This window comes from Lagenorhynchus albirostris, chromosome 3, assembly GCF_949774975.1.
Source record: "Lagenorhynchus albirostris chromosome 3, mLagAlb1.1, whole genome shotgun sequence".
Lineage (NCBI taxonomy): Eukaryota > Metazoa > Chordata > Mammalia > Artiodactyla > Delphinidae > Lagenorhynchus > Lagenorhynchus albirostris.
The window spans coordinates 43,918,907-43,945,555 of record NC_083097.1 but is presented as its reverse complement, the minus strand read 5'-3'; the positions used below and the strand labels follow the sequence as shown (position 1 = coordinate 43,945,555).

At 38.3% G+C, this 26,649-nt stretch overlaps 1 protein-coding gene across 1 annotated transcript in view; it reads left to right on the top strand.

Annotated features, from left to right (window-relative positions):
* The first annotated feature begins 1,420 nt into the window (after positions 1–1,420).
* The window catches only part of MIER3 (MIER family member 3), a 29,330-nt gene continuing 4,101 nt past the window's right edge, over positions 1,421–26,649 (top strand). Inside the window, exons 1-12 of the mRNA XM_060146083.1 lie at positions 1,421–1,543; positions 1,967–1,991; positions 4,948–5,093; positions 13,464–13,598; positions 14,806–14,926; positions 15,872–15,957; positions 16,149–16,221; positions 17,985–18,136; positions 20,576–20,657; positions 22,015–22,109; positions 26,290–26,417; positions 26,501–26,643. Coding sequence (XP_060002066.1) covers positions 1,421–1,543; positions 1,967–1,991; positions 4,948–5,093; positions 13,464–13,598; positions 14,806–14,926; positions 15,872–15,957; positions 16,149–16,221; positions 17,985–18,136; positions 20,576–20,657; positions 22,015–22,109; positions 26,290–26,417; positions 26,501–26,643 — 1,309 coding nt within the window. The remainder of the gene's footprint in view (positions 1,544–1,966; positions 1,992–4,947; positions 5,094–13,463; positions 13,599–14,805; positions 14,927–15,871; positions 15,958–16,148; positions 16,222–17,984; positions 18,137–20,575; positions 20,658–22,014; positions 22,110–26,289; positions 26,418–26,500; positions 26,644–26,649) is intronic.

The following is a 26,649-nucleotide window of genomic DNA, read 5'->3' as shown; positions in this document are numbered from 1 at the left end:
CGGGGCTTCCTCTCGGCCATCCACCACCTCCTCTCTTCTTACTTAGGGAAGTCTGTCGAGTTGTCCCTCCAAGTCTCTTGCCCCTCTCCCCAACGCCCTCCCGGACCGGAGCGTCTGTCGGTCGGTCCGCAGCCACCCCGGCCGGTTCTTGGGCCTCGACTGGGTGGACATGGGTCTGTCCTGCGCCGATGTTTCCATCCGTCCCCCGTCTGCCTCCAATTCGGCAGGAACTTTACTCCAGCCGAGAGGCGAAGGGCGGGTGAGTGCGGGTGCGGGTCGAGGCGCCCGCAGCGGGCGCGGGGCGCGGCGAGGGGCGCCGGATGGGGTGGGCTTGCGAGCGGGCCGGGGGTGTCGCGGGCCGCCCTGCCCTATAAGGGGCCGAGCCGCCTCCGCCGCCGGGCGGGTGCCGGGCGGACCGCGGCGGCGGCGGCGGCGGCGGCGGCTGCTATTGGCTCAGGCTCCCCATCCGGGGACTGGGCTCGGCGCTGCTCGTTCGCCCTAAAGGTACCAATATGGCGGAGGTGAGCAGGGAAACCGGGCAGGAGCGGCCGGGCTGGAGCGGGTGCCCGGCGGCCTCCCGCGGTCCCCGAGCCGGCTTGGGGGATTCGGGGCCCTTCCCGCGGCCCTACGGGGGGCGGCGTGGCGGCGCGGGGCCGCGGGGCGGCGACGGGCGGCGGCGGGGCCGGCCGGGGGGCGGGAGCGGGCGCGGGAGCTGTCTCCCTCCGGGACTAGGCCGCGGCGGCTCCTGCCCCGACCCGGCCGGGCGACGGGGCCGGACGGGAGGCGGCGGCCGGCGGCAGCGAACCCCGGCCCGCGGACGCCGCCGTGCCGTGCCCCCGGGCAGCTGACGCGGGCCGCCGGAGCCTCCGCGCCGCCTCCTGGGGCCGGGGTGGGTGGAAACCGGCCGATCCCCCCCCCTCCGCGGCCGGATTGCAAAGCGGGGAGCGGGCTGCGCCACTGCCCTGCTGGAGGAGTGTTCTGTGCCCCCGGCCCATTGGGTCCAGGCTGCGGTGCGAAGGAACCTCAAGCTCCACTTTGCTCCGGGCGCGGAGGCGAGCGGGATGCGCGGCCGCTGGGCTTCGCGAGAGGCGAGCGGGACTCCCCGCCCCGCAGCCCGGGAGGTGCGGGAGCTCCTGTGGGTAAACGGGGAGGACCAAGACCCTCGACGCTCTCTCCACGGACTCTCGGTAGCCCCACTTTCCTCCGAGCTTAAGGGGGGAGGCAGGGCGAGCGGAGCTGCCCTGGCCGTGTCCCCCGGGACTAGTGAGCTTGGGGGGAGGGGGTGGCGCAGCAGAAGCCCCTCGGCAGGAGCACGCTAGGGCGAGGGGCTCGCTGGCGGGCCCGGGGAGCGACTGAACACTCTGGAAGGAACCAGCATCTCTGGGACTGCGGATCCGCGTCTCCGGACGCCGCAGAGAGTATGGGGGGGCTTGAGCTTTGGTTTGGGGGCGAGTGTCCGGTTGAGAGCTGGCTACGCTCGGGGGCAGAGGACAGCCCAGGAATTGGGGCTACCGGGCCCCAGGAGGTGGACTGGATGCGCAGGGTGAGTCCCTTCCAGGAAAGGGTGTTAGGTTGCGAGTTGTTGTTTGGGGCTGTGGAGAGCCAGGTGGGATTTGGGGGACTCCTGAGATGCCGGGGTATGGGGGACCGATGCTGTGAGCCGACTGCTCTGGGTTGTGCTTCTCTACTTTGTAACTTGCTGAGCTCCAAGCGGAGTCTTGGAGTTGCCAGTTAGACACCGGGCTTCGTCCCCGGTGTGCGAGTTTGTACACTACGGACTCGGGGAGGAAGGCGAGGCAGCCAAGAGGGGCCCGAAAGGGGCCGGGAGCGATTGGAGCGAAGCTACGTCTTGCACTTTTGGCAGCTGCGGAGGAGCGCTGGGCTCCGCCTCCTCTGCGCCCTGTTGCCGGCGCTGCCTCTTTCCCTGGCTGCGCGATCTAACCGCACGTTTTCTTTTCTCTCCTAGGCTTCTTTTGGAAGTTCGAGCCCAGGTTTGTCCCCTTTTCTTACTTTTCAGTGGGTCCCAAAGGGTGATGGGGACCCAAAGATCTATTGCTCAATTTTTCCAACAGAAATTTGTCTTGCGAGTTTTTCATCATTTGTTTTTAAGAGGTTTCAGTGTTCATTTTGGTAATTAAGCTGTTGGAGGAAGGAACAGTTACACTCTTTTCTCACTTTTATCTGGCATGTTGAAAAAAATACTTTTGTTACAGAGCTGCTAATTGACAAACGTTCTTTTTAAGTAATAGATCTTTAATTCTCACATATCGTGTTTTTTTCTCCAAGTCTGAAACGGTTAATCCCAAATCTTTCCCAAACTTTCCACTAACTTTAGCAGTTTAATTTAGATTTTAATTTTTTTGAGAAATTGTCTCTTTAATTTGTCAGAACTTTGGGGGTGCTTATATTGATCATTAATCCTGACTCTCCATCTCCCCTTGTTTTGTCTCATACATTTTTCATAATTGAGAAGTGTCTGTGGATTGTATTAAATGCAAAATTGAGAGTTACGTAAAGCTGTCCTAATTAAAAGAAACACATACTTTATGAGTTTGGCAAAGAAAAGTGGTAATACAGAATTTTTGAGGTGAGACAACATTAGATCATCTAGGACAGTGTTTCTTAACCATTTTGGTGTTAGAAACCCCTGTCAGGATCTGATGAAAGCAAGGGACTCTGCCTCCAGAACTCTGCACATAATGGATAATTGCATATACCTTGGGGTTTGTGGAACCCCTGAAACCCATCTATGGCAGAGACCTTTCCTCATGTGCTGAAATGTTAAGGACAGCTTTGTTTCAGTTTCTTATTCTCTTTCCAGCCCCCTTTTGGCTGCCTCTTTTCCCTCTCATAGTCTCCAGGAAAAGTGCCTCTGAACTAGTTCAACTCCCTTATTTTACACTTGAGGAGACTTCTAAATAACTCTACCGAGAGTTACCTAGTTAATAGCAGAGTCTGGATGGGCTCCCAAGTCTTCTGTTACCACATGTTGCCTTAGAGTCCATTTCCTTGCATATTACTTCGTGTCTTTAGTCAACCTTTAATGTCTCACTTGATTATCGTTTAAGGTATTATAAAATAATTAACATCAAGTAGAAGAAATTTGTGGCTATTTTGAAAATAGCTATGTCTTTACATTTAAAAATTGTTTTAAGTTTCTCTAATTTTGAGACAAACATTTCTTTGTTATAGCTAATTTCAGGGAAAGAATATTTATGTACATGATGCCAAACATCTGGATGATAATGGAATTTTTCCATTTTGTATCACTGTCTGCTTTTAAGAAGTTGCAATCTAAATAAAAAGCAAAAAGTGTGGTTTTGGTGTTTAAACAAACTTATAACTTGTTTATAATCAATTAGCCAATTTTTAAGAACATTTTAGAACCAGAAGAGACTAGAGGTCATTAAACCAACCCTATGAATTTTATAAATGAAAAACTGGACCCAGGCCCCGACAGTTTAAATGACTTGCCTCAGGTCCCAGAAAGCCAGGGACAAAGCCAAGAGTAGACCCTCAGGCCCTTCTGTTTCTGGCTGTTATTGAATGAATACTTTCGTCTTTCAGGGGAAGCCTTAAAGTGTGCCAAGTGATACGTGGATTAGAAAGAGGGTAGAGCTCTGCTTTCAAAGAGGTAGAAAAGTTACCATCTACTTCATACCTTACACTTTGGCATACCCCAAAAGTTTCCTGGAATTCCTCAAAGAAAATTTGTAATGGTTGATGTTCTGCTTTTCAGCTATTTAACAAATATTCATCTTTCTCTAAAATTAACTTAAACTACCTATACTTCAACAGGCTTTTAAAATGAGCAGGTTAATATCTTTCAGCATTCAAAAAATAACATTATAATGTAAACCTCCTAAAGAATAGAGTCCCATAGGAATTTTATTATTTTTAGGGCTAATGATTAGAGTTCTCTGAACTCAGAATCAGAAACATTGAATTGTCTGTGTTTTTTTCCATAGTGAAAAATCTTTGGTCTAGTTCAGTGTTTTGGTAATGATCTTAATGTCCTTAAATGTTTAAAATATTAAATAGCTTGACTAAAAACACATCAAACTTTTTGTGTTGAATATGCTTCCTTCCACTTCTCCCTTTCTCCACTCCAAGATTCTAATACTTCTTTCCTTGCCTGCTCTGAGAGTGATCTAATTAAATTACATAGTAGAGTAAAACAAATGGAGAAAATCCTGTTTTTCATAAATTTGACTTCATTTTTTCGGGATTATGGATAGTATTCATTTCTCCATTTGGTTTTCAGGGTATCCTGTTGACTTCAGATTTGCCATTAAAAAGCATTACCATCTTTTTTTTTTTTTTTTTTTGGCCACACCACGTGGCTTGCAGGATCTTAGTTACCAACCAGGGATCGAACCCATCCCCCCTGTGGTGGAAGTGCAGAGTCCTAACCACTGGACCACCAGGGAATTCCCAAGCATTACCATCTTATAAACAAGTTGGAATTGACTAAAACAACTTGCAATGGGATACCTCTTCCAAAGCTCTTAGATATGATTTTCTGTATTCCCTTCACATAACCTTAAGAACTTTATTAGTAGTCCAAAGAAAAGCATGCTTTTATGGTTTAATGCTGGGGAGCTTGAAATACTGTTATAGACGTGAAAAGTGAGGTAGTGCTTTTGAAGACTGAATTGCTGTATAGCTGCTTCACAGAAATTTGTATTTGTTCTAAAAACCACATTTCTGTTGTGATTTGAACCTTTATTTGAGGGTTAGAATTTGAGTAAAGTTAATATTCCCTTCTACTGAAGTTTTTAGCCTCACTATGTAAGACTCTTGTGAAGTCTTCCTTTCATAATCCGTCTCACATTTTTCTACTGCTTTTAGACAAGTGTATTAAGGAACTGGCAGTAGAACACAAGTTATTTTCTTTTGTAAATAGCCTTGTGAACCTGTAAAGTGATTCAGTTTGTTTCCTTCCAGTTGGGTCTTTGTCGTCTGAGGATCATGATTTTGACCCCACTGCTGAGATGTTGGTCCATGACTATGATGATGAAAGAACTCTTGAAGAAGAGGAAATGATGGATGAGGGTAAAAACTTCAGTTCTGAAATTGAAGACTTAGAAAAGGTAAAGGATTTTACTTTAGTATTTTAATACAAACTTATAGTAAAGATTTTGACATTCTATTATAAATTATTTATAACCTACCTGAAATAAAAATAGTATCAAAGGATCTACTGTATAGCACAGGGAACTGTATCTTGTAATAGTGTATAATGGAAAAGAATCTGAAGAAGAATATATATATACACACACATATTTATAAGAAGATATATACACACACACATATATATAAATAGCTGAATCACTTGGCTGTACACCTGAAACTAACACAACATTGTAAGTCAACTATACTTCAATTAAAAAAATAGTATCAGCGTATTTCCTTTTGACCTAACTTGTACAGAAAGTTACTGCTTTTCTTATTATTTTGAAGGATAGCCTAATAAGTACATTTTCATATAACTTTTAAAAATTATTTTATGTTTGTTAACCTGTTTTTAAGTTTATACCAGGACAATGAACTAGGTACATTTACAGATGAGAATATTGAGATATAGAGAACTGTAGGAAACTTAGTTCTGAATCCTAGCCCAGCCTCTTTGCATTATATCACACTATTTTACTGAGGGGCAAACTTGAGTTTAACTAAGCACTGCACTGCAGTAGATACAGGGAGAAGTTCTCCTTCAAGAAACTTAAAATCTGATGGATTACTATAAGGAAATTGAGAGAGAAAAAGTTTTACTCTGTTTTTAAATTTGAATTAGTAATATCCTGTTTCCTTCCCACCCAGTCATCTTTTAGAAAGTCGGGAAGGTAAATGTAGTTTATAACTTTTAAAACCCCAAATCAGTATAAATTCAAATGAACTGGATTTTAAACATATATTTATACCAGGAACTACAGAGAGAGGGGTTCCTTGAAAAGATTATACTTATCTGTAAATTAACCTTATTTGCAAATTTCTAATCAGCCCAGAATAACAAAAGTTTTCAGGAATAATACTGAGTTTTCATACTTCTTTTTCTTGAAGAAGACAAAGCACATTCTTAAGTAATCTCTTCTGCTATCTTTGTGAGGCAGGGCTGTGCTATTATGGCATTTCTTCTTTCATCTTAACACACAGGGAAACAGAAGCAGAGTCTTCAGGGCCTAGACCCCAGGCTTGCTCCTGTAGACCTGAAATCTTCTAAACATGTTTATTCCTTTGGCAGATTAATCCAACATGGTTGCGGTTAGATTTAATCATTAAAAAAAATACATATATCTCCTATAAAAGCCAAACAGATTTGGGAATATAGAGATAAAATTGTTAGGAAATAATCAAGAAGAAAAGTCTTACCTATCACTTCTTTCAGGGGTGATGATAAGTTGTTGCCTGTTGATGAGAGAAGATACCCAAGAGTCTCAAGCTCTGCCTTGACTTTATTCAGGGAATTCGTAGGTAGCCTAGAAAAATTGAGAATTATAATCCAGCTAGCATTATCACTAAGCCAAGGACTGTGGTGGGTCCTGGGATGGCAAAAATGAGCAATTTGACAATGTTTCTGATCTCTGGGAGCTTATGGTCTAGTGTGGGGTGACAAATGAGAGCAAAGATTTTTTTGATGTCCTCTGCTAAGAACTCTGAAAGCAGTAAGCAGTGAGAGCTATGGGAGAAAGGATTTATGTCTAGTAAAAGGTGTTTAGCCTCATGTGGAAGTTCATGGAAGGCTTCTTAGAATACATACTTCTCTCCTGTACTTTTTTATGTCAGGACACTGCTGTGGGCTTGGTCAAAAGTCCCAGGTGGTCTCATAATGCACCTTCCTTAATTATGTGTTTGCTGTTAAAGATAGGGAGGCAGCAGTCTATTTACAGCATGACGTAAGAAAATAATATAAATGTGCTAGACTGTGCTTTAACCACACAAATAGATGTTTTGTCAGTAAACTAGTAAGAATTTAAAATTTCATTTAATGTGTTAATGTAGTTCCTACTTGAGTATGGGTAATCTGGTAGAGATTTTCACGGGCTGGTAAAATTTTGTTTTTCAGATTTGTAGGTTTTATTCTTCCAGAGATTATAGTAATAGCTGCTTTAATCTGTGTGGTGAGTTTTAAAAGAAAATTAGGGAAGATATAGAGAAATAATCAACAGCAAAGAGTTACTCACTTAGCTGTTCACAGAAATACCTAGTTTCTATTCCTGTGATTTTCATTTTGTTTAGTAAACTCCAGTAATTAAATCTTTGTAATGATACCTGTCACTGAATTTGTAGATTCTGAAAAATTACAGGCCTTTAAATGTTTCAGCTTCTCTGTACTTAGGCAGTTTTGCTTCTTGGCATTTTGTCGCATTCTTGGAAATTGAGACAGAAAAATCCAGGTGATTTTTAAACAAATTCTAGTGAAGACCTAAGAGCTGTGTCCTTGCTCAGAAGGCTAATCCTTCTCTCATTGAGCAAGGGACAAGAGGAGCTGTTTCTAAGAGTGACTGACTGCTCACTTCATCTGAACTGTGATTCTTATCTGCAGTAAAGCATAACTGTGTAGATGTGGTCTCTGTTCTTTACTGATGTTTAATGAAACATGAAAACAAAGAAAAGAAACAGTAGATAGAGACACAAATATAAAGAGTAAAGATCATTGTATTTTTAGAAGAAGTTTGAAATTATTTCTATACAATTTAAAATAATGTATTAATCTTATATTATTGGAACAGTGATTTAGGTGTTGGTACATGGTAACAGCCTTAGAGCCTTGGTGTTAATGTTTTAGAAAACTACAAGTTGTTATGCTCATAGTAAATAAATTTGATAGTCTATACATATGGCCTTTATTTTGGTGCTTACAAATTTTTAGTACATTATATGTTATGGAAAATAAGAGCGGTACAAAATCAGTTTTCTTACGGTAGCACTTTGGTAAGTATAGAGAATAGATTACGTGACAAGATTTTAGTTATTAACCATACTAAAATAAGGTTTATGTTATATCGTTCTACATTTTAATTTATTCACATTACTGTTTCCTGAGAGGTTTTAATTTAATAATCCTAGATTTAGACCTATAACTTTTAAAAAAGTAATTTACATTTCTGCCTTTATTAATATATAGATTTCTCCTCTGATATGCATTGTGAAATGAGACTTTGATCTAGGTCCTTACTGATTTATTTTTAAAGCATTTTAAAAAGTTATATGTATGCGGTTTTGCATCCAGTATTATAAGATACCAGACTGGTGTTATGTGAAAATTAATTTGTACCTCATTTAGACAGTGTCATTTGACCCATTCAGCAACACCATCAGGTGTGTCAGACAAGTATTAGCGTTATTTCCTTGGCTCAGAGGCCTTGTTGATTGTAAGATGTACCGTAGATTTAGAAGTAGCATAGATGGGAGCAGGGAGGGACATTACTATAAGAAATTTGTACAGTGGTAATGAGGTGCATCCTGATTTCTGATATGTGAGGTTATGCATCATAGGATTAATGAAATAATGTGTTTTTCTATTTACAGATGAGGAAATAGAGGTGAGAGAGGTTAGGTGATTTGCCCACAGTAGTAGTTAGCAATTAGTGAGTCCTCTGCCTCTAAATATTGTGCTCTTCCTGTTACAAATCCTTTGACTTACAAAACAGTTCATTTATAAGTGTGACTGGACTCAGATGTGTCCCTTGAAATTTAAATAGGTTCAACAAAATGCCTGAGAAATATTGTAGAAGAGAAAAATCCTCATCCCTGGGATAAGGTGCTAGATCAAACTTCTAAGCTGATCTAGCCACCACAGATCCTCAGAGACTTTGAGATTTGCTAATTCAATTTTGAAAACATTTCTTCTGTGCTTCAAAGGACTAAGTGCTTTATTAATAGGCTCTAACAGAAAGCTCATTTGTAAAGTGCTTCAGAGACTGGATTAATCTTCTCCAGTTTTGCTTCAAAGTTTTAGTACAGATAATTTCTGTGTTTTGGCACCAGCCCCTTCTAGGGGTCATTACAGTGTCATCCTTTGACTGTATTAAGGAGGTTTCCACAAAGAAGGTCACCTTCTCCCTCAACAGATGATCATGCTTGTGTGTTTGTAGAGAAAGTAGGATTTTCGTGAATGACTACCCAGAACCTCCTGTTTGCCTCACACGTGCAAACTTAACTTTTATGCTAATTCTTCCTTCCTTCTCTCCGGTCCCAAAAGTATCTTCCACATCCCAGGCTAGTCCCTAGATTCCACCCCTTTAGCCCTCAGTTTATTCTTCTACTTATTTTTTTTATTTCAGTAAGGCCTCCTACTCATATATTTCCCACATTTGGAAATTCTGTTTTGACCCTGTGTTGCCCTTCAACATTCTCTTTTTATAGTGTATGTACTTTCTCCCCTCCCATTCAGTCCTCAACTTTGCTTCTCCCAACAGGTTGTAAGGTCACCAATAATTCTTGATTGACAGATACAAAGAATTCATGTCTGCTTTATCTTGCTTGATCTCTCTTTGATATTTGACCCAAGTGACCATCCGTGGTTTCTCCACCCTTGCTTCTTTCTTAACTTAAATAATCCTGCATTTTCTCCTAGTTCTACTTCTACCCTCTGTGTTTCCCTCTGTAGTACTTACGGACTTTTCTTTCTTTACCCTCATTTTAATTGATGGTATTCCCCAGGGTTCTAGCTTTTGTCTTCTCACTCTGTATTCCTCTTCTGGATAACTCATTCAAGCCCAGTGCTTCGACTTTCACCTTAAATCTACTGTCCCACCCTCTACCCTTAAGTTTATTTGTCTTTTGTTTTGGTCTTATAATGATGCTGTAGCTATTTAACCTTCTCAGGCCAGAAATGGGCAATCCACTTAGACTCCTGTGTTACCTACATTCCCTCTATCACGTAAGTCAAGAAATAGATTCTTTAATTCCCTTCTTAGTTCAGGCTCTTATTCTTCTACTCCCCCTAGGATGTCTTTTTCAAAATGCAAATCATATCTAAAATTTTCTAGACGTGTCCCATTGCCTATAGGGTAATATATCTGAAAATTCTTCTAATAAAGCATAGATCCCCTTCTCTTTACTCTCTCCCTGAGTGAGCTCATCTACTCCTGTGGCTTTAAATATCATCTAGATGCTAATGAATGCCAGATTTATATCTTTAGCCCAGCCTGATCCTCTGAGCTCCAGGCTCTTAGCCAACTTGACTTTTCCACTTGGATGTTTCATAGTCCTCTCAAACTTAACTTTGTGTCCTCTGCAGAACTCTTTTTTTTTAAATTATGAAATTCACCGTATTCTTCTCCTCTCAAACATTTTGTTTTTTTTAATTATTTTTTTTTTTATTTTTGGCTGAGTTGGATGTTTTTTGCTGCACACGGGCTTTCTCTAGTTGCGGTGAGCGGGGCCTATTCTTTGTTGTGGTGCGTGGGCTTCTCATTGCAGTGGCTTCTCTTGTTGTGGAGCATGGTCTCTAGGCACGTGGGCTTCAGTAGTTGTGGCTCGCGGGCTCTAGAGCGCAGGCTCAGTAGTTGTGGCGCACGGACTTAGTTGCTCCGCGGCATGTGGGATCTTTCTGGACCAGTGCTTGAACCCGTGTCCCCTGCATTGGCAGGCGGATTCTTAATCGCTGCACCACCAGGGAAGTCCCTCTGCAGAGCTCTTAATGTTTTTCCTTCATAAACCTTTCCTTCCTTTAGTCTTTTCTACCTCAGTAAAAGTTACCACGATAGGCAGTTGCTCAGATAGAAATCTGGGGAGTTGTCCTTCTTTCTCCCTTTTACTCCAGTAGCCCATTTGATTACACCTCAGAATACATCTCATCTATTCACTTCTCTCCATGTCTGTATCACTACCCTAACCCAGCATGCAACTCCTAAGTGGTCTCCCTGCTTTTCTCTTCCCTCTTCATCTCCCCAAACTTTTCTTCATACAGCTGCCCAGGATTTAAGAAGAAATAGAGTCATGTCACTCCAGTTTTATAATTCTCCAATGGCTTCCCATTGCCCTGGGAGTATGAAGTCCAAGTTTCTTTCCCATGAGGCCTTTTGTGATCTGCCTCTGCTTGTCTTTCTAATCACCTCTTGAGCCATTCTTCATTCTACTCTCTGTGCTCTGGCCATTGGCTTAGTGGAAAACCATATTCAGGCCTCAAGTGTGTTGTTTCCTTTGCCTGGAATGCTCCTCACAGGATTGGTCACTTCTCAGACTTTGGGCCTCAGCTAAAGTCATTCACTGTCTGACTCTGTAACCCTATGACAGTAGGCCCTCCACATAATTCTGTGTCTCAGGACCCTATTGATTCCTTTTGCACGCATCTTAATTGGCAGTTCCATATTTGAGTATTGTTAGTATCCCCCTAGTCTGTAAGTTGTGGAAGGGCAAGACCTGTGTTTCATACCAGCACGTGGCACAGTGGGCTCCTGGCACAGTCACTGCTCAGTCAGTGTTTCTGACGATGAACCACAAGTCCCTAGCACACAACCCTATCTGTTAAAAGCCTCTTCATCTTTCAAGACTTAGCTCAGTCTTTGTCCTCTGTGTGATACTTCCCTACCATATACTATTATTCCTGGAGCGTAGGTCTTCCCTTCTCTGTACCTACCATTTCATAGCACCAATTCCAGAACTGATTAAAGCAGCTAGCACCATGTTTTACAGTTGTTAACTTATCAGTTCCTTCCACCAAGACTGAATTTCTTGAGAGCAGGGATTTCTTTTTTTTTTCTGGAAATTGTATTTCTTAACCCATAGCCAGTAGTCCTTCACATGGTACCTAGAGCTCAGTAAATGCTGTGTTGATGGGAAGATGGACTGTCAGTGCATGATGAGTGAAAGTTGCCATCTCCCCAGTTCATGGAGGGAATCTGAAACTGTAAAGTTTTGGAGAAATATTGCTAACAGGTGGTTGCCAAAGGCTGTAACCAGTCTCCTCTTACAACTAGTGTGAACCAGAGGGAATGGACTGCATGGACTCTGCAAGGAGCAGGACTGGAGAAACTCTCAATGTGGTTCTGGCAGCTTCGAGAGGTTCTTTCATTTGGGAGAAGAATACTTCATGAGGTTTTCCCGTGGCATGGGTGAATTTCTGTCCATCCTGACCATCCAACTTAATTTGTGCTGAATTTGTCCATGCTCCCAAAGCAGCTTTTTACTGATTCCACTTCCAAGCTGAAAAGATTTCATGAGTGGCATGGTCATTGGAAAGGTGCATGTCTGCTACTGCAGATTCACAAATTAGCATTCTGTCATATACTTTATTCTAATCTCATAACATGAATCTATTTCATTCAGGCATAGTGAAAAATGTAAGTTCTGTACTGCAAAGGTGAAGGCCAATTCTTAGGGACCCCCAGAACCTGTGTCCCTTGTGGGCCCTGGTGGGCAGCCAGCTGGCTCTCTGGGAGACATCACTGGCTCTCCTCAGCTCACTTTGTGATCAACTGTAGGCATGTGTTGCATACTCTGCTTTCATGCTGTGTGCTTCATGACTTAGATTTTTTTTTTTAAAGGGAAAATTAAACCGTAAGCTAGTTTTAAAAGTGAACCTCTTAATAGATGGACATAAGCGTCTTTAAAATATTTAAGAAATTAACTAGTTCATGAATATATGGTTTTGAAGTCATTTAAATCATAATTATAAACAGTTCTATGCATTTTAGTGGTTGAATTAAACTACTTTAAAAAAGGAAATATAGCACTTATTTTCAGATTAGTGGAGGGAAAAAACAATGACTGGGTGCCACTATGTGGCATGGCATAAGTATTCATAACACAGGTAGTCCTGCAGCCAGAGTCTGTAATTTTATCAAAGCAGCACTGCCAGTAAGAGAACTTGGGGGCCTGGGATTCGAACCCAGAACTAAGCCTCAATTTTCTCATCTGTAAGATGGTGGTAATGCAAACTTCATCAGACAGTTGTGGGAAAAAAACAACTGGTACAGAATATAGAGACAGTAGTAGGAATATCAAAGGATAACTGTGTCTTGAACATTAATATGTAAACATAATAGTGTTAGTAAATGTTCAGCAAAGGTTTTCTCATTAGGTATCTTCCAAATAACATGAAGAATAAACCAAGTGGTCAACTGTTAATTGCAAGGAAACAAGCTAAAAATTATGTGAAGTTATTGATTGATTAATCGGAAATGTTTTCAAGGCGAATCGTTATAGTAATATAAAAGCGAAAAAAAAGTCTGCATGAAGGCAAATATTTGAGGAAGTTTTTAAAAAGTAAAATGATGCTGGAAAATGAAAATTAAGATGTTAATTGTTAGACTTTTGTTCATATATTAATTATAGCTCTAGGTGTTTGATCCTGTTTTCTGGATACAGTTACAAAAAGCAAAACTAAAACTTGGTTTTGATTTGGTCCTGCTGTTTTGATAATGTGCTTTATGAACACTAATGGCATCAAGGTTTGTCTGAGGTTCAGCATTGTGGCATCTGCTGAGTTCATGTTTGTGTTCTGGCTTGAATAGGAAGGAAACATGCCTCTAGAAGATTTATTGGCATTCTATGGCTATGAACCTACAATTCCAGCAGTTGCAAATTCCAGTGCAAATAGCTCCCCAAGTGAACTTGCAGATGAACTACCAGATATGACACTAGACAAAGTAAGTACAAGCATGTAGAAAAAAATTCCAGATCTGTTACCATTGACTGTTTTTATTAGTTTAATTTAAAGCATTTCATAATTCTGAATTGTAAACTTCTTATGGATGCATTGCTCTTATCATTTTGGTGACTGATTTGAATATTGTTTGGCTTTGATCTCACTACTTTAGAAGTAGTAATAGCTTCATAATACTTTGCATATTTGAGTATTCTTCCATAACTTTTTATCTTTCCTGTGTAGACATACTGTATCTAAACTTAGATTTTGCCCTAACTTCTTTTGATCCTGTGGACACTTGAATGCATTGATTAATGAATCCCCCAGAAGTTTTCAAACCAATCTGGCTTAGGCATGGAGTGGTTGGAGAGAAGTTCTGTTTTCTTGGGCTCTGGGAGTGACAGAGACCATAGCAGCCAAGGCCTCAGTGATACATCTTTAACATAGGCTGGTTGTAGGGGAGGCCTAGTCCCCGCCAAGGAGAATTCAGTCATGGTCTCTGCTAACAGATCCCTGGGAAACTTTCCTCATCTTTCAGGTCTCAGGCAGGGAGAGGACTCCACATCTTCCTGTGAGTTATGTTGTTCCCACTTTTCAATTAAATGTGATATTAATGTACCAAAAACCTTAATGACCATAGTCATTCAGCAAATATTGAGTGCCTACTATGTACCAGGCACAAGGATGACTATATACTTACATAAAAATTAATTCTGAACTGTTTCTTTTAAAATTATATCACTGGTCGGAGTGGTGCATTAGTTGGACTTCTAAAAAGTTATCGGAAGAGTGGAGTTTGGAGACTTTTTTGTTTTCTTTTAGTTATTTAAGTTGGCAGAAAGTGAGTTTAATTTTTAACCACTTAGAAGTAAGATTATTTTTGTTGTAAATTCACTAAAAATTAGTCTACCGCTTCAGATAAGTTCTTTACATACCCACAATTAAGAAAATTGTTTGTTATATCATAAATGTATAATAGTATAGCATTAATATTATATATAATTAGTAAATGTTATTAACTAATTGTGTACGTGAAGTAAATTATAGGAGAATTTCAAATTTACTTTTCTCAAAACTGAGACTTCAGTTAGTTCTTAATTGTATTATAATACCATAATGTTTATGAATAATGTTATAAAGACTTTTTTTTTCAAAATTGATGGGATGTAATCATTTCTAACCCTAGCATTGCATTCCTATTCTTATAGGAGGAAATAGCAAAAGACCTATTGTCAGGTGATGATGAGGAAACTCAGTCTTCTGCAGATGATCTGACACCATCTGTGACTTCCCATGAAACTTCCGATTTCTTCCCTAGACCTTTACGATGTAAGAAATCCAATCATTACTGATTAGTAGTAGCACTGATACTGTAGCTTGAGTACATTTTGTTACATTCAGTAGTTATGTCAGAATATCTGAGTGTTTTACTTAATTGAAATAAAATACTATTATAAGCTGAACAAGATTATAACCTTTTTTTATTGGGGGAGATGTAAACTAATATGCTCTTTAAAAACGAAAGCATTTGCTTGGTTTTGCAGGGCTGTTTTCTTTCCCAAGACTCATCTGTTGCTAGGGCAACCAATCTTAGTTCAGCCATGAAATTTTATAGACATTTTTTGGATTTCTGTTAAAAGGCTCTTACTCTCCTGATAAACTACTGTCAGTTTGAAAACTACCATCAGTTGCTCCAAAAGTATTTTTTATTTTTAGTGATTTATTTAATCCTTTTCTTTTAGTTCTTGGTGTTATCCCTTAATGTATATCAGTAATATTTAAAAGGTCTTTGAACTGAAATAATTTCTTATATGCAATCTTGCTTATTTCTCAGGTATTTTTATGGTAGAAGAACTGTTCAGATAACAAGTTCCAATACACATACACATATGTGTGCAAAAAGATAATTTTTATGGACTCAATGTGCAGCTCATTGTGTATGTCTCACTCTGGATTAATGTAATCAGTGTAATCTAGTGCTTTACCTTCTTTTTTTAAGGGGACCGTAGTGGTTTTCCTCTTGCCTCTCCAAACTATATGACCGTACACCAGATAATTATAAGGATATTATGCACTTTCTTCGTGTTTTCAGTGTCTTGTTTTGACTAGTTTCAAAATGTGAGAATAGTACAAGAGGTTTAGTATATTTGTGCTGATCTCATTTATTCAACAAATTTTTATCATAAGTAAAATATAAAATATCAGGCACTCTTTCAAGTGCTGCAAAAATAGGCAACAAAATCCTTTTTTAAAATTTAACTTTCTTCTTTTAAGCAAATACTACGTGTGATGGAGATAAAGAATCAGAGGTTGAAGATGTTGAAACAGACAGTGGTAACTCACCTGAAGATTTGAGGAAGGTATGTTAAGTTACCATCATAATTTAGTAGACCATTTGGATTAAAGTAGCTTTTAAAAACACTTCTGAAATAATTTACGATAATTTTGTGAGATAACTTTAGATTTGTAGTAACTGATTAATGAATTGGAACATTCTTTTTCAGTATTTATTTTTGTAATAAGTTGTTTTTACTTCTAAATTTTCCTGTAGGAAATAATGATTGGTTTACAATATCAAGCAGAGATTCCACCTTATCTTGGAGAGTATGCTGGTAATGAGAAAGGTAAGGAAGCCTTTTAATTTTGATAATATTTGGTAAGCCAAATTACCACTCGATATGTTTATTTAAATATCTGATTGTATGCTCATCCTGTGAGTATAAAGACAGATTTGGAGTCAGGGAAGAATTAGGCCTGACTTAGGAGTAATGTATCATGAGATTAATTAACCATGAGACTCAGAGAACTACCGCCCCCTTCTCCCCAACCCTGGCCCCTTACAGTGCTTCTTAACTCAGTATGCTAAGCACCTGTTAAAATAGTGGAGCTGCTCTTAAAGTACAGCTCTTTGGCCTACATCCCACTGCAGTGGAAGTTGGTAGCATCCTATCACCTGAGATAATGAGAACATTAGGAATATAATCCTCTTGGGAAGAAACACTTAAGGAAAAAAGAAGCTAGAAGAAATTCTCTTGCCCCAGCCCTGAAAGATAAGGTGGTGGAATGTAAAGATTCTGTTGCTTTTGTTATATACCCCTACTTAAGTGTAATCAGTTTTCCTCACATTTTTGGTAGATTCCAACTATAGCTGGTTCTGAAAATATGGAGGGGTGAGGTGGTGGGAAGTAAAAATCCAGGTGCACCTTCCTAGCCAAACTTGGGAAACACGTAGATTTGGCCGTGGGCAAAAGTACATGCTCAGCAGCTGCTGGTCCTTAGATGAAACATAGCGGAGGTAATATTCTCTCAGTTCTACACCTTCAGAAAGGAACGTATACCTTCTCTATCTTTTGAGGGAATAAACTCAAACTATATTACCTATTTCAGTTTTGACTAAAGTTTCTTTATGAAACTGGTTCCAGAAACTTACCTCAAAAGTCAGTCTTATTGCTTCACAGGCACACTTTATTTTTAACTTTCCTGCTCATTGGGAATAGAAATGCCTGCCTTATACAGTTGTGAATGTAAAGCACTTACCACCGTCTCTGCTGCATAGCGAGCTCTCAGTAAATTACTTTTATTCGCTATATTTAGTAGTTATTTTACAATTGAAGAATGGAAGCAATGGGATAAATACTTGGGCTATCTGTATGACTTTATTGTGTGAAGTAGAAACCTTCAGTATGGCAACAGTGTTTGCGTTAATAAAATATACAGTTTGTTTTAGTGTCATTTCGCTTACTAAATATCAGCTTCTCTAAGAGGTGGAAAGTTTACTTATCTTACTGTTTATCATTGTTTTCCATTTTTAATTAGTCTGCTTCCTTTTTATTTTATTTTATTTTTTTGCTTTTTAAAATAAAAATTTACCTTTTGGGAAGAAATCAGTAAAGGAAAACTATATCTTTCCTAGGTATTTCAGTATTGGCAGATATTTTGATTGTTATTTATTTTTGTTTGTTTTAATTTGTTTGCAATTTTTAACCTGTAGACATTTTCATAGAGCCATTTAGGGAGTTTAAGAGAAAATTGTAATAAGTTTATTAAAGAATTTACACAGGTTATTTTTACCCCCTCATTAGAAGAATGTAAGACACCACTACCAGGTTTTATATTAGACTACTAGGCCTAGAAAGCTTTCTAACTTGTTAGTAAATCCAATCACCAAAACAGCTACTTGCTCTAGTGACTGGAATACTTGGACCTTAATAAAGTTAAAAAAAAAATTGTTTTAAACCTTTACTAATGAAAGACTCAGCTTGCCAGACAATCAAATTACTGGTGTCCTCAAAGTTAGTTACTTGTATAGGAAGAGGAAAAACAGTTTTGTATACATCTTAAAGTGTGTTCACTATTTTTAATGTGTTGATGGGATTTTCTTTATCAGTGTATGAAAATGAAGACCAATTACTTTGGCGTCCTGGTGTGGTTTTGGAGAGCAAAGTTAAGGAGTACCTTGTTGAGACCTCATTAAGAACTGGAAACGAAAAAATAATGGATAGAATTTCTGCAGGAACGCACACAAGGGACAATGAACAGGTATACATCACCTTTTGTTGAAACAGCAGCTAACTAATATAGTATCTTCTTGATTTTCTTATATTTGATTCAAATATTTCTTACATATGAACTGGCTATCTCTTTCTGATTTTTAAAACTTGGAAAATACTGGTTTAAAAAAAATCCCAAGACCTAATGATAACCATTCTATTGTTTCATGTCTTCTGGCCTTTTTTTCTGTATACACACACATATATTTTACTTTACCTACCATGTTATATCCTTTTAATTACTTAGTCTTATTTTCTTTGCCATTGAGATTTCTTTAATACTTCATTCTTGATGTCTGTATGTTCCATTGTTTATTTAAACATTCTCTGTGGTCGGACTTTTAGATTTTATGTTAAAGTTATTTTTTGGATTATTCTTGAACTTTATTCAGGATGTGATTGAAGTTCATGTCTATTAAGAGTGTATAGGGCTTCCCTGGTGGCGCAGTGGTTGAGAGTCCGCCTGCCGATGCAGGGGACACGGGTTCGTGCCCCGGTCCAGGAAGATCCCACATGCCGCGGAGCGGCTGTGCCCGTGAGCCTTGGCCGCTGAGCCCGCGCGTCCGGAGACTGTGCTCCACAACGGGAGAGGCCACAACAGAGAGAGGCCCGCGTACCGCAAAAACAAACAAACAAAAAAAAGTGTATAAATTTGCTTTAGGAGCATTCGTTAAATACTGTGTGCTTGTAGATGGAGTACGCTCCTGATGGTGTGTGGGTTAAGGGTGGAAGTATTGCCTATTAGGGTTTTTTTCTCTCTGATGTTGTTTGCCCCTCTCATATACCTTTACACTCTATCTCCAGCCTAGCTAATCCCAGCTAATGAGTGCCCAGAGATAGGTGGACTCAAACTTGAATTTCCGAATAACACAGAGAAGTCAAACTAGCTGAACTTCAAAGTAGTTTTGTCAGCTGTCAAAAAGAAATCCCATTGGCTTTTCCTATTGATATTCCATTAAAACTATAAATTAATTTTGGAAGAATTAGTACCTTTAAAATATAAAACCTACTTCAAGAACATGTTCTGATTCTCTATGTATTTGACTTTTTTTTTAATCACTCAAATGTTTTTACTTGTTTTAAGTATCACATGCATTTAATTAATTCCTCATTATTTTTAAATACAGTATTTAGCACTGTTGTAAATGAGATCACTATTATATTTGTATTTGTATATGTTGATTTAGAGAAATATAAATTAAAAAATTTTTTTCTCAAGCTACTGAAACTATTTAATTTAGTATAATGATTTTTCAGTTGTTTCTCTTAGGTTTTCTAGTTTTAAAGTCATTACTGAATTATACGTTTGTTCCTTCCTTACCATTATTATATCTCTTATTCCTAGAACATGTTTTACTGCATTAGCTATAACTCTCAGAGACTTCTGGTAGTTACAGTGGTTTGAGGCCTGCTTTTGATGGAAGATAATACATGTAAGGTTTTTACATTAAGAATAGTACCAGCCTTGGGACTTCCTTGGCAGTCCAGTGGTTAAGACTCCGCCTGCCAATGCAGGGGGCACGGGTTCAATCCCTGGTGAGGGAACTAAGATCCCACATGCCACGGGGTGTGGCCAAAAATTTTAAAAAAAGAATAATACCAGCCTTGGTTTGATACAGGCTGTCTTTCTTATAGTAAGGTAGTATCCATCTACTTATAACCGTTACAGGTTTTGTCTTTTTAAAAATAGAAATGGGTACTGATTTATCTGAAGCTTTTTTAGCAGCTGTTTTTAATGATTGATTATTAATGTATTGATTATTAACCTATTGATGTATTAATAGGTTTACCAATATCCTTGCCTTTCTTGAAATGTACTTGGGAAGGTGGATTATTATTTAACTTTCAGTTGAGTTCTGTCTGCTGCTATTTAGTATATTCATAATTCCAAACAGGTTTAATGGGAAGAAATTCTAATTTTTAAAAAATGATATCTTCCATAGTAGATGGAAATAACTATAAACTCCAGTCACTAAAATATCCATCCTTCTATTCTAGACCTGCTGCTATTCTCTTTTATTAAAACTCTAAAAGGCAGGCAGAAGGTGCTATCAAGAGAGAAGACCATAATTCTTGACTTTTCCTGACTAGAAATAATCATCTAAAATAGGGATATTCTCCCAGCTCAGAAGGCCTGGCAATGAAAAAAAAAAGTGAGGAATGATACTGGTAGATAACTTCTGAGAGGTAGAATCAGAATGAACAAACTCTTCGGATACCAGAGTCAATATACAGGATAGTTACGTAGATTAAATGTCTGGGCAAACATACGCTTCAAATGTCCTGAAATTAGAGAGCACTTCAGCTAGTATTTGTCAGGACTCTTACAATACACCTGTTTTTGTTTGTTTGTTTGTTTTTAGTTTTTTTTTTTAAGTATGAACTTTTGGTAAGTTTTATTGAATAGTTTTTTTTCCCTTGCCCTAAGGCATTATACGAACTTCTCAAGTGTAACCATAATATAAAGGAAGCAATTGAAAGGTACTGCTGCAACGGAAAGGCCTCTCAAGGTAAGAAACACTTGGGATCAAGAGAGGGAAATGATAGGGGATGGTCATTTGGGGATCAGAATAAGCAAAGTATAAAGGACGGAGCAATCCTATAACACTTTTGTATAAGATCTATTTTTATCTTCATAGCAAATAATTTTTTCCTTTTCTTGCCCTCTATTTTTAGACGTACCAGAGATTGTTCAAATACAAATTAGTTACCCCCCTGTCACCTCCAGAACAAAGCAGACCCCAGAGATGACAATATATCCAAAGTAATTAATAAGAATGATTTTATGATTTCATTGGGGGAAAAAAGTTGTTTTTTCTTTTTCTTAAACCAGACAGGAAATGAAAAGGAGATTAAAGATTAAAAAAAAGAAACATGTATAATATATTCCATTCAATTTATTGCAAGAAGTGTATGTTTAGTAATCATGTAATAACATTTTTGCAGTGCTTAGGTTTTGGTTTGTGTGTGTCAAGGAAAATGGTTAAGTTTAATTTCAGTATTTTTGTCATTATATAAATCAGTTGCATGCACCATAGCTTTCATTAAGTATATATAGAGTGAAATAATGCTTACTAATATTATATAAATGACTTGGAAAAATATAGAAGCTGGAGACAATGCATTTAAACTTGTAGGTGAGATAGTCTATTGAAATGTTTCCGTGTAAAAGCTGCTTCTTTGAAAAAATTACTTTAAGCTCTCAAAACTCTGAACAAAGTTTTCACCTTCGTGGTGGGCTACTCTTAATGGCTTTGGGGACCTGGTTCCCATTGTGAGGCACTTCAAGTCTCCTCTGCCCCAAGTAGATTTGATTCATCAACATTGACATCTGCCAGGAAGTTGAATGGGATTTAGTCTTTTGAGAGCATGGGCTGTTTTTTATTCCCTTTATATTCCTACAGTATAGCACTTTGCAAACTGACTCTGAATAAATATGTGTTCATTATTTATGGTCTCTAATTAAAGAGCTTATGGTTTTGACATAAGACCAAAGGAAGGCTTTTTTTTCTATAAAGAAAATAACCTTTTTTTTCCCCTAATTAAAAAAATGCTCATTGCTTAAAAAAATTAGAAAAACAATGTGCTTGAATTATAGAAGAAAATATAAAATTCTTGTCTCATCATGCAGAGGAAAAAAACCCAGTTGTTTATATTTTGGTATTCTAGATTTTTTTAGTTAAGATTACTAACTAAAATCTCCACATAAAGAACTTGTCTGTGTGTGTGTGTGTGTGTGTGTGTGTGTGTGTGTGTGTGTGTAGAAGTTTATAGCCTTTTTATTAGGAAAACATACTGAAAGTAAATCAGTCATTTATATATATAAGAGTTTTGAGGCCAATTTATTTTGTTTTAAAATTTCTTTAGAAGGAATGACTGCATGGACAGAAGAAGAATGCCGGAGCTTTGAACATGCACTCATGCTTTTTGGAAAAGATTTTCATCTTATACAGAAGAATAAGGTAAGTTAGGCAAATTAGTATAGAGAAATTGCTTAGTAATTACAATGAATATAAGCAACTAATCTATGAGCCTCTTGGGTAGGGAATAAAAGCTATAACTTGTTAATGCTCCCCTGCTATTAACATTTCTGTTACTTTCTGATCAATTTTTCTGTAAACCCAAAACTGCTCTGAAATATAAAATCTAGTTTAAAAAGCAATAGGTGGGGCTTTCCTGGTGGTGCAGTGGTTAAGAATCCGCCTGCCAACGCAGGGGACACGGGTTCGAGCCCTGGTCTGGGAAGGTCCCACATGCCGCGGAGCAACTAAGCCTGTGCGCCACAACTACTGAGCCTGCGCTCTGGAGCTTGCATGCCACAACTGCTGAGCCCATGTGCCACAACTGCTGAAGCCTGCGCACCTAGAGCCCATGCTCCACAACAAGAGAAGCCACCGCAATGAGAAGTCTCTGCACTGCAAGGAAGAGTAGCCCCCACTCACCACAACTAGAGAAAGCCTGCGTGCAGCAACGAAGACCCAATGCAGCCAAAAACAAATAAATATAATAAATAAACTTAAAATTTTTAAAAAGCAGTAGGCATAGAATATTGACCTATCCACCTAAATATTTTAGAATCCTGTGTTCCTTAGGACAAAAAGAAAGAATAAGCAAAGCATATTTTAATGAGATTTAATTATCCCAAACTGTTAGAATATACACACACTTTTAAATAATAGACTTTATTTTTAGAGCAGTTTTAGGTTCACGGCAGAATTGAGGAAAAAGTATGGAGAGTTCCCATGTACTTCCTGCTCCCACCCACACACGGCTTCCCCCCACCAGCCCCCCAACCAGAGTGGTGCATTTGTTACAACTGGTAAATCTACTTTGCCATGTTTTTATCCCCTAGTGTTCACAGTTTACAGTAGGTTCACTCTGTTGTTATAACGACACCTATCCACTATTGTAGTATCATACAGAATAGTTTCACTGATCAAAAAATCCCTTGTCATATAATTGGAATCATACAGTATGTAGCCTTTGAAGATTGGCTTCTTGACTTAGTAATATGCATTTAAGGTTCCTCCATGTTTTTTTGTGGCTCATTTCTCTCGCTTTTTTTTTTAAAAAAAAATTTATTTATTTATTTGGCTATATTGGTCTTAGTTGCGGCACACAATATCTTTAGTTGCAGCATGTGAACTTCTAGTTGCAGCAGGTAGGATCTAGTTCCCTGACCAGGGACCGAACCTGGGCCCCCTGCATTGGGAGCATGGAGTCTTAGTGTGGCTCATTTCTTTTTATCACTGAATAATATTCCATTGTATGGATGTACCAATTTGTTTATCCATTCACCATTTGGAGGACATCTTGGTTGCTTTCCAGTTTTGGCAGTTACGAGTAAAGCAGCTGTAAGCATCAGTGTGCAGGGGTTTTTTTGGACATAAGTTTTTAACTCCTTTGGGTAAATACCAGTAAGTGTGATTGTTGGATGATATGGTAATAGTATGGATATTTTTTTGTTGTTGTTTTTTTGGGTTTTTTTAAACATCTTTATTGGAGTATAATTGCTTTACAGTGTTTTTTTTTTTTTCTTTTTCTTTAAGCAAGTATGGATAGTTTTGTAAGAAACCGCCAGACTGTCTTCCAAAGTGTCTGTGCCATTTTGCATTCCTACCAGCAATGTATGAGAGAGTTCCTGTTGTTCCACATCCTTGCCAATATCTGGTGGTGTCATTGTTTTGGATTTTGGCTATTCTAAAATGTGTAGTGGTATCTTGTTTTAATTTGCATTTCCCTGATGACATATGTGGGTCATTTTTTCATATGCTTATTCGCCATCTATATATCTTCTTTGGTGAGGTGTCTGTTAGGGTCTTTAGCACATTTTTTAATTGGGTGGTTTGTTTTCTTATTGTTGAATTGCAAGAGTTCTTTATATATTTTGGATAACAGTCCAAAAAAATATGTGTGAGTTTTGAATATTTTCTCCCAGTCTTTGGCCTGTCTTTTCATTCTCTTAACAGTGTCTTTTGCAGAGTAGACGTTTTTAATTTTAATTAGTCCAGCTTAATCAATTTTTCTTTCATAGATTGTGTTTGTATTGTTGTTCCTAAAAAGTCATCACTATCCCCAATGTCATCTAGGTTTTTTCCTGTGTTATCTTCTAGGAGCTTTTATAGTTTTGTAGTGTACTTTTAGGTCTTGTAATCCATCTTGAGTTTTTGTGAAAGGTGGATATAGATGTCCACTTGTTCTAGCGCTGTTTGTTGAAAAGATGATCCTTCCTTCATTGAATTGCCTTTGCTCCTTTGTCAAAGATTAGTTGACTATATTCGTGTGAGTCTGTTTCTGGGCTCTCTATTGTGTTCCATTAACGTATTTGTTAATTTTTTCACCAGTACCACACTATCTTAATTACGATAGCTTAATAGTAAGTCTTGAAGTTGGGTAGTATCTATCCTCCGACTTTGTTCTTCTCCTTCAATATTGTGTTGGCTATTCTGGGTCTTTTGCCTTTGCATATAAACTTTAGAATTAATTTGTCAGTATTTACAAAATAACTTGCTGGAATTTTAATTGGGATTTCACTGAATCTATAAATCAAGTTGGGAAGAACTGACACCTTAACAATAATCAGTCTTCCTATCTGTGAACATGGAATATCTCTCAATTTATTTAAATCTTCTTTGATTTCTTTAATCAGAATTTTGTAGATTTTCTCATATAGATCTTACATGTATTTTATTAGGTATATACCGAAGTATTTCATTTTGGCGCTAATGTAGATGGTATTGTGTTTTTAATTTCAAATATCAATTGCTCATTGCTGGTATATAGGAAAGCAGTTGACTTTTGCATATTAACCTTGTGTCCTGCAACCTTGCTATAATCATTTATTAGTTCCAGGAGGGTTTTTTGTTGCTTCTTTAGGATTTTCTATATAGACAATTATGTCATCTGTGAACAGACAGTTTTATTTCTTTCTTCTCAATCTGTATACCTTTTATTTCTTTTCTTATTGCATTTAGCTAGATCTTCCAGTATGATGTTGAATACTTCAGTGCTTTTTTGTATGTATGAAAACCTATTGTTTTCTCACAGATGAGATTAAGTGTTTAATTTATTGAAAGATGAAACAGTTGCCCTTTTAAGTCAAAATAAAATCTCAGTTTAGCAATAATTTATGAAATATATTCATTTATTTCACAAATAAGCTTTATCATTTACCAGATATTATTTTAAGCTCTAGAGATACATCAGTGAATAAGACAGGAAAGGTCTCTGTTCCCAAGAAGCCTATATTCTTTTTGAAGACTTATTTATGGCTGATGTATTTATTGAAAGGTATACCTTATTTCTTGGTTTAAAAAGCTTGTTCCTATATTATGATCTTATATCACAACATGCTCACTAATCAGGATAGAGATTCTGAAATGTCCTTATTGGGTACTGATTAAGCAGGGGAGAAAGTGTTTATTGGGTAAAGATACAGAATTTTGTCTGTACATCTGAACTCATACCTTTACCTATATATAGTTAGAAGAGCCCTAGTCTGCATGTGGAGCCAAGTTGAACGAGGCTCAAATTTTATTGTTGTTGTTGTTCTTACCAAACTCTGTTGGCGCTAAGAGCCAAGTGCATGTTAAAGGAAAAAATTCTGCCTTTATCTGGCAATCATCTTAAATTCCAGATGCGGTAGAGTACTGATCCCTTTGCAAATGGTTCTTAATCTCTTGGGCCATGGAACCCTTTGATAATCTGATGAAGCTGCACCCTTCTCCCCAGAAAAGTATACCTGCATGAAATTTGGGGAATTAATAGATCCCAACGAAGCTCATTCATGAATCCCTCAGGGTTAAGAAGGACCCCTGCTACAGTCAGAATCACAGTGAAAGTTCAGTGAAGAAAAGTAAAGGATGTCAGTGTTTTAAGATTTTTGGTAAAGGTGTAAAAAAAGATAATTTCTGGATACGCATTTATTGTTATTATTACATTCTGATTTAAAGAAAAAGCCTTGGGCTTTTGAAGTCAGCCTCATTATTAAATAGTGTAAATGTAACGGCAGTTCACTAATAAAAAGTTCAGAATTTCTTAATTGGGAAGATAGAAAATAAGACCTATGGGTTGTAAAAAATAATAGTTATTAAAAAATGCATAGAATATGTTGATTTTAAAAAATGCAACTTTTTTTGTTAGGTGAGAACTAGAACAGTTGCTGAATGTGTAGCATTCTACTATATGTGGAAGAAATCTGAACGTTATGATTACTTTGCTCAACAGACAAGATTTGGAAAGAAACGATATAACCATCACCCTGGAGTTACGTAAGTACTGTGGGATTGACTTCTGGGATTTTTGTTTTTAACTGTGATATGCAGTCATAAAATTATTGGGGTGTGTTTTTTAGGGACTATATGGATCGTTTGGTAGACGAAACAGAAGCTCTGGGTGGGACAGTAAATCCTTCAGCCTTAACATCTAACCGACCTGAGCCTGTTCCTGATCAACAGCTGAACATTCTCAGCTCTTTCACTGCCAGTGACTTGACAGGTAACA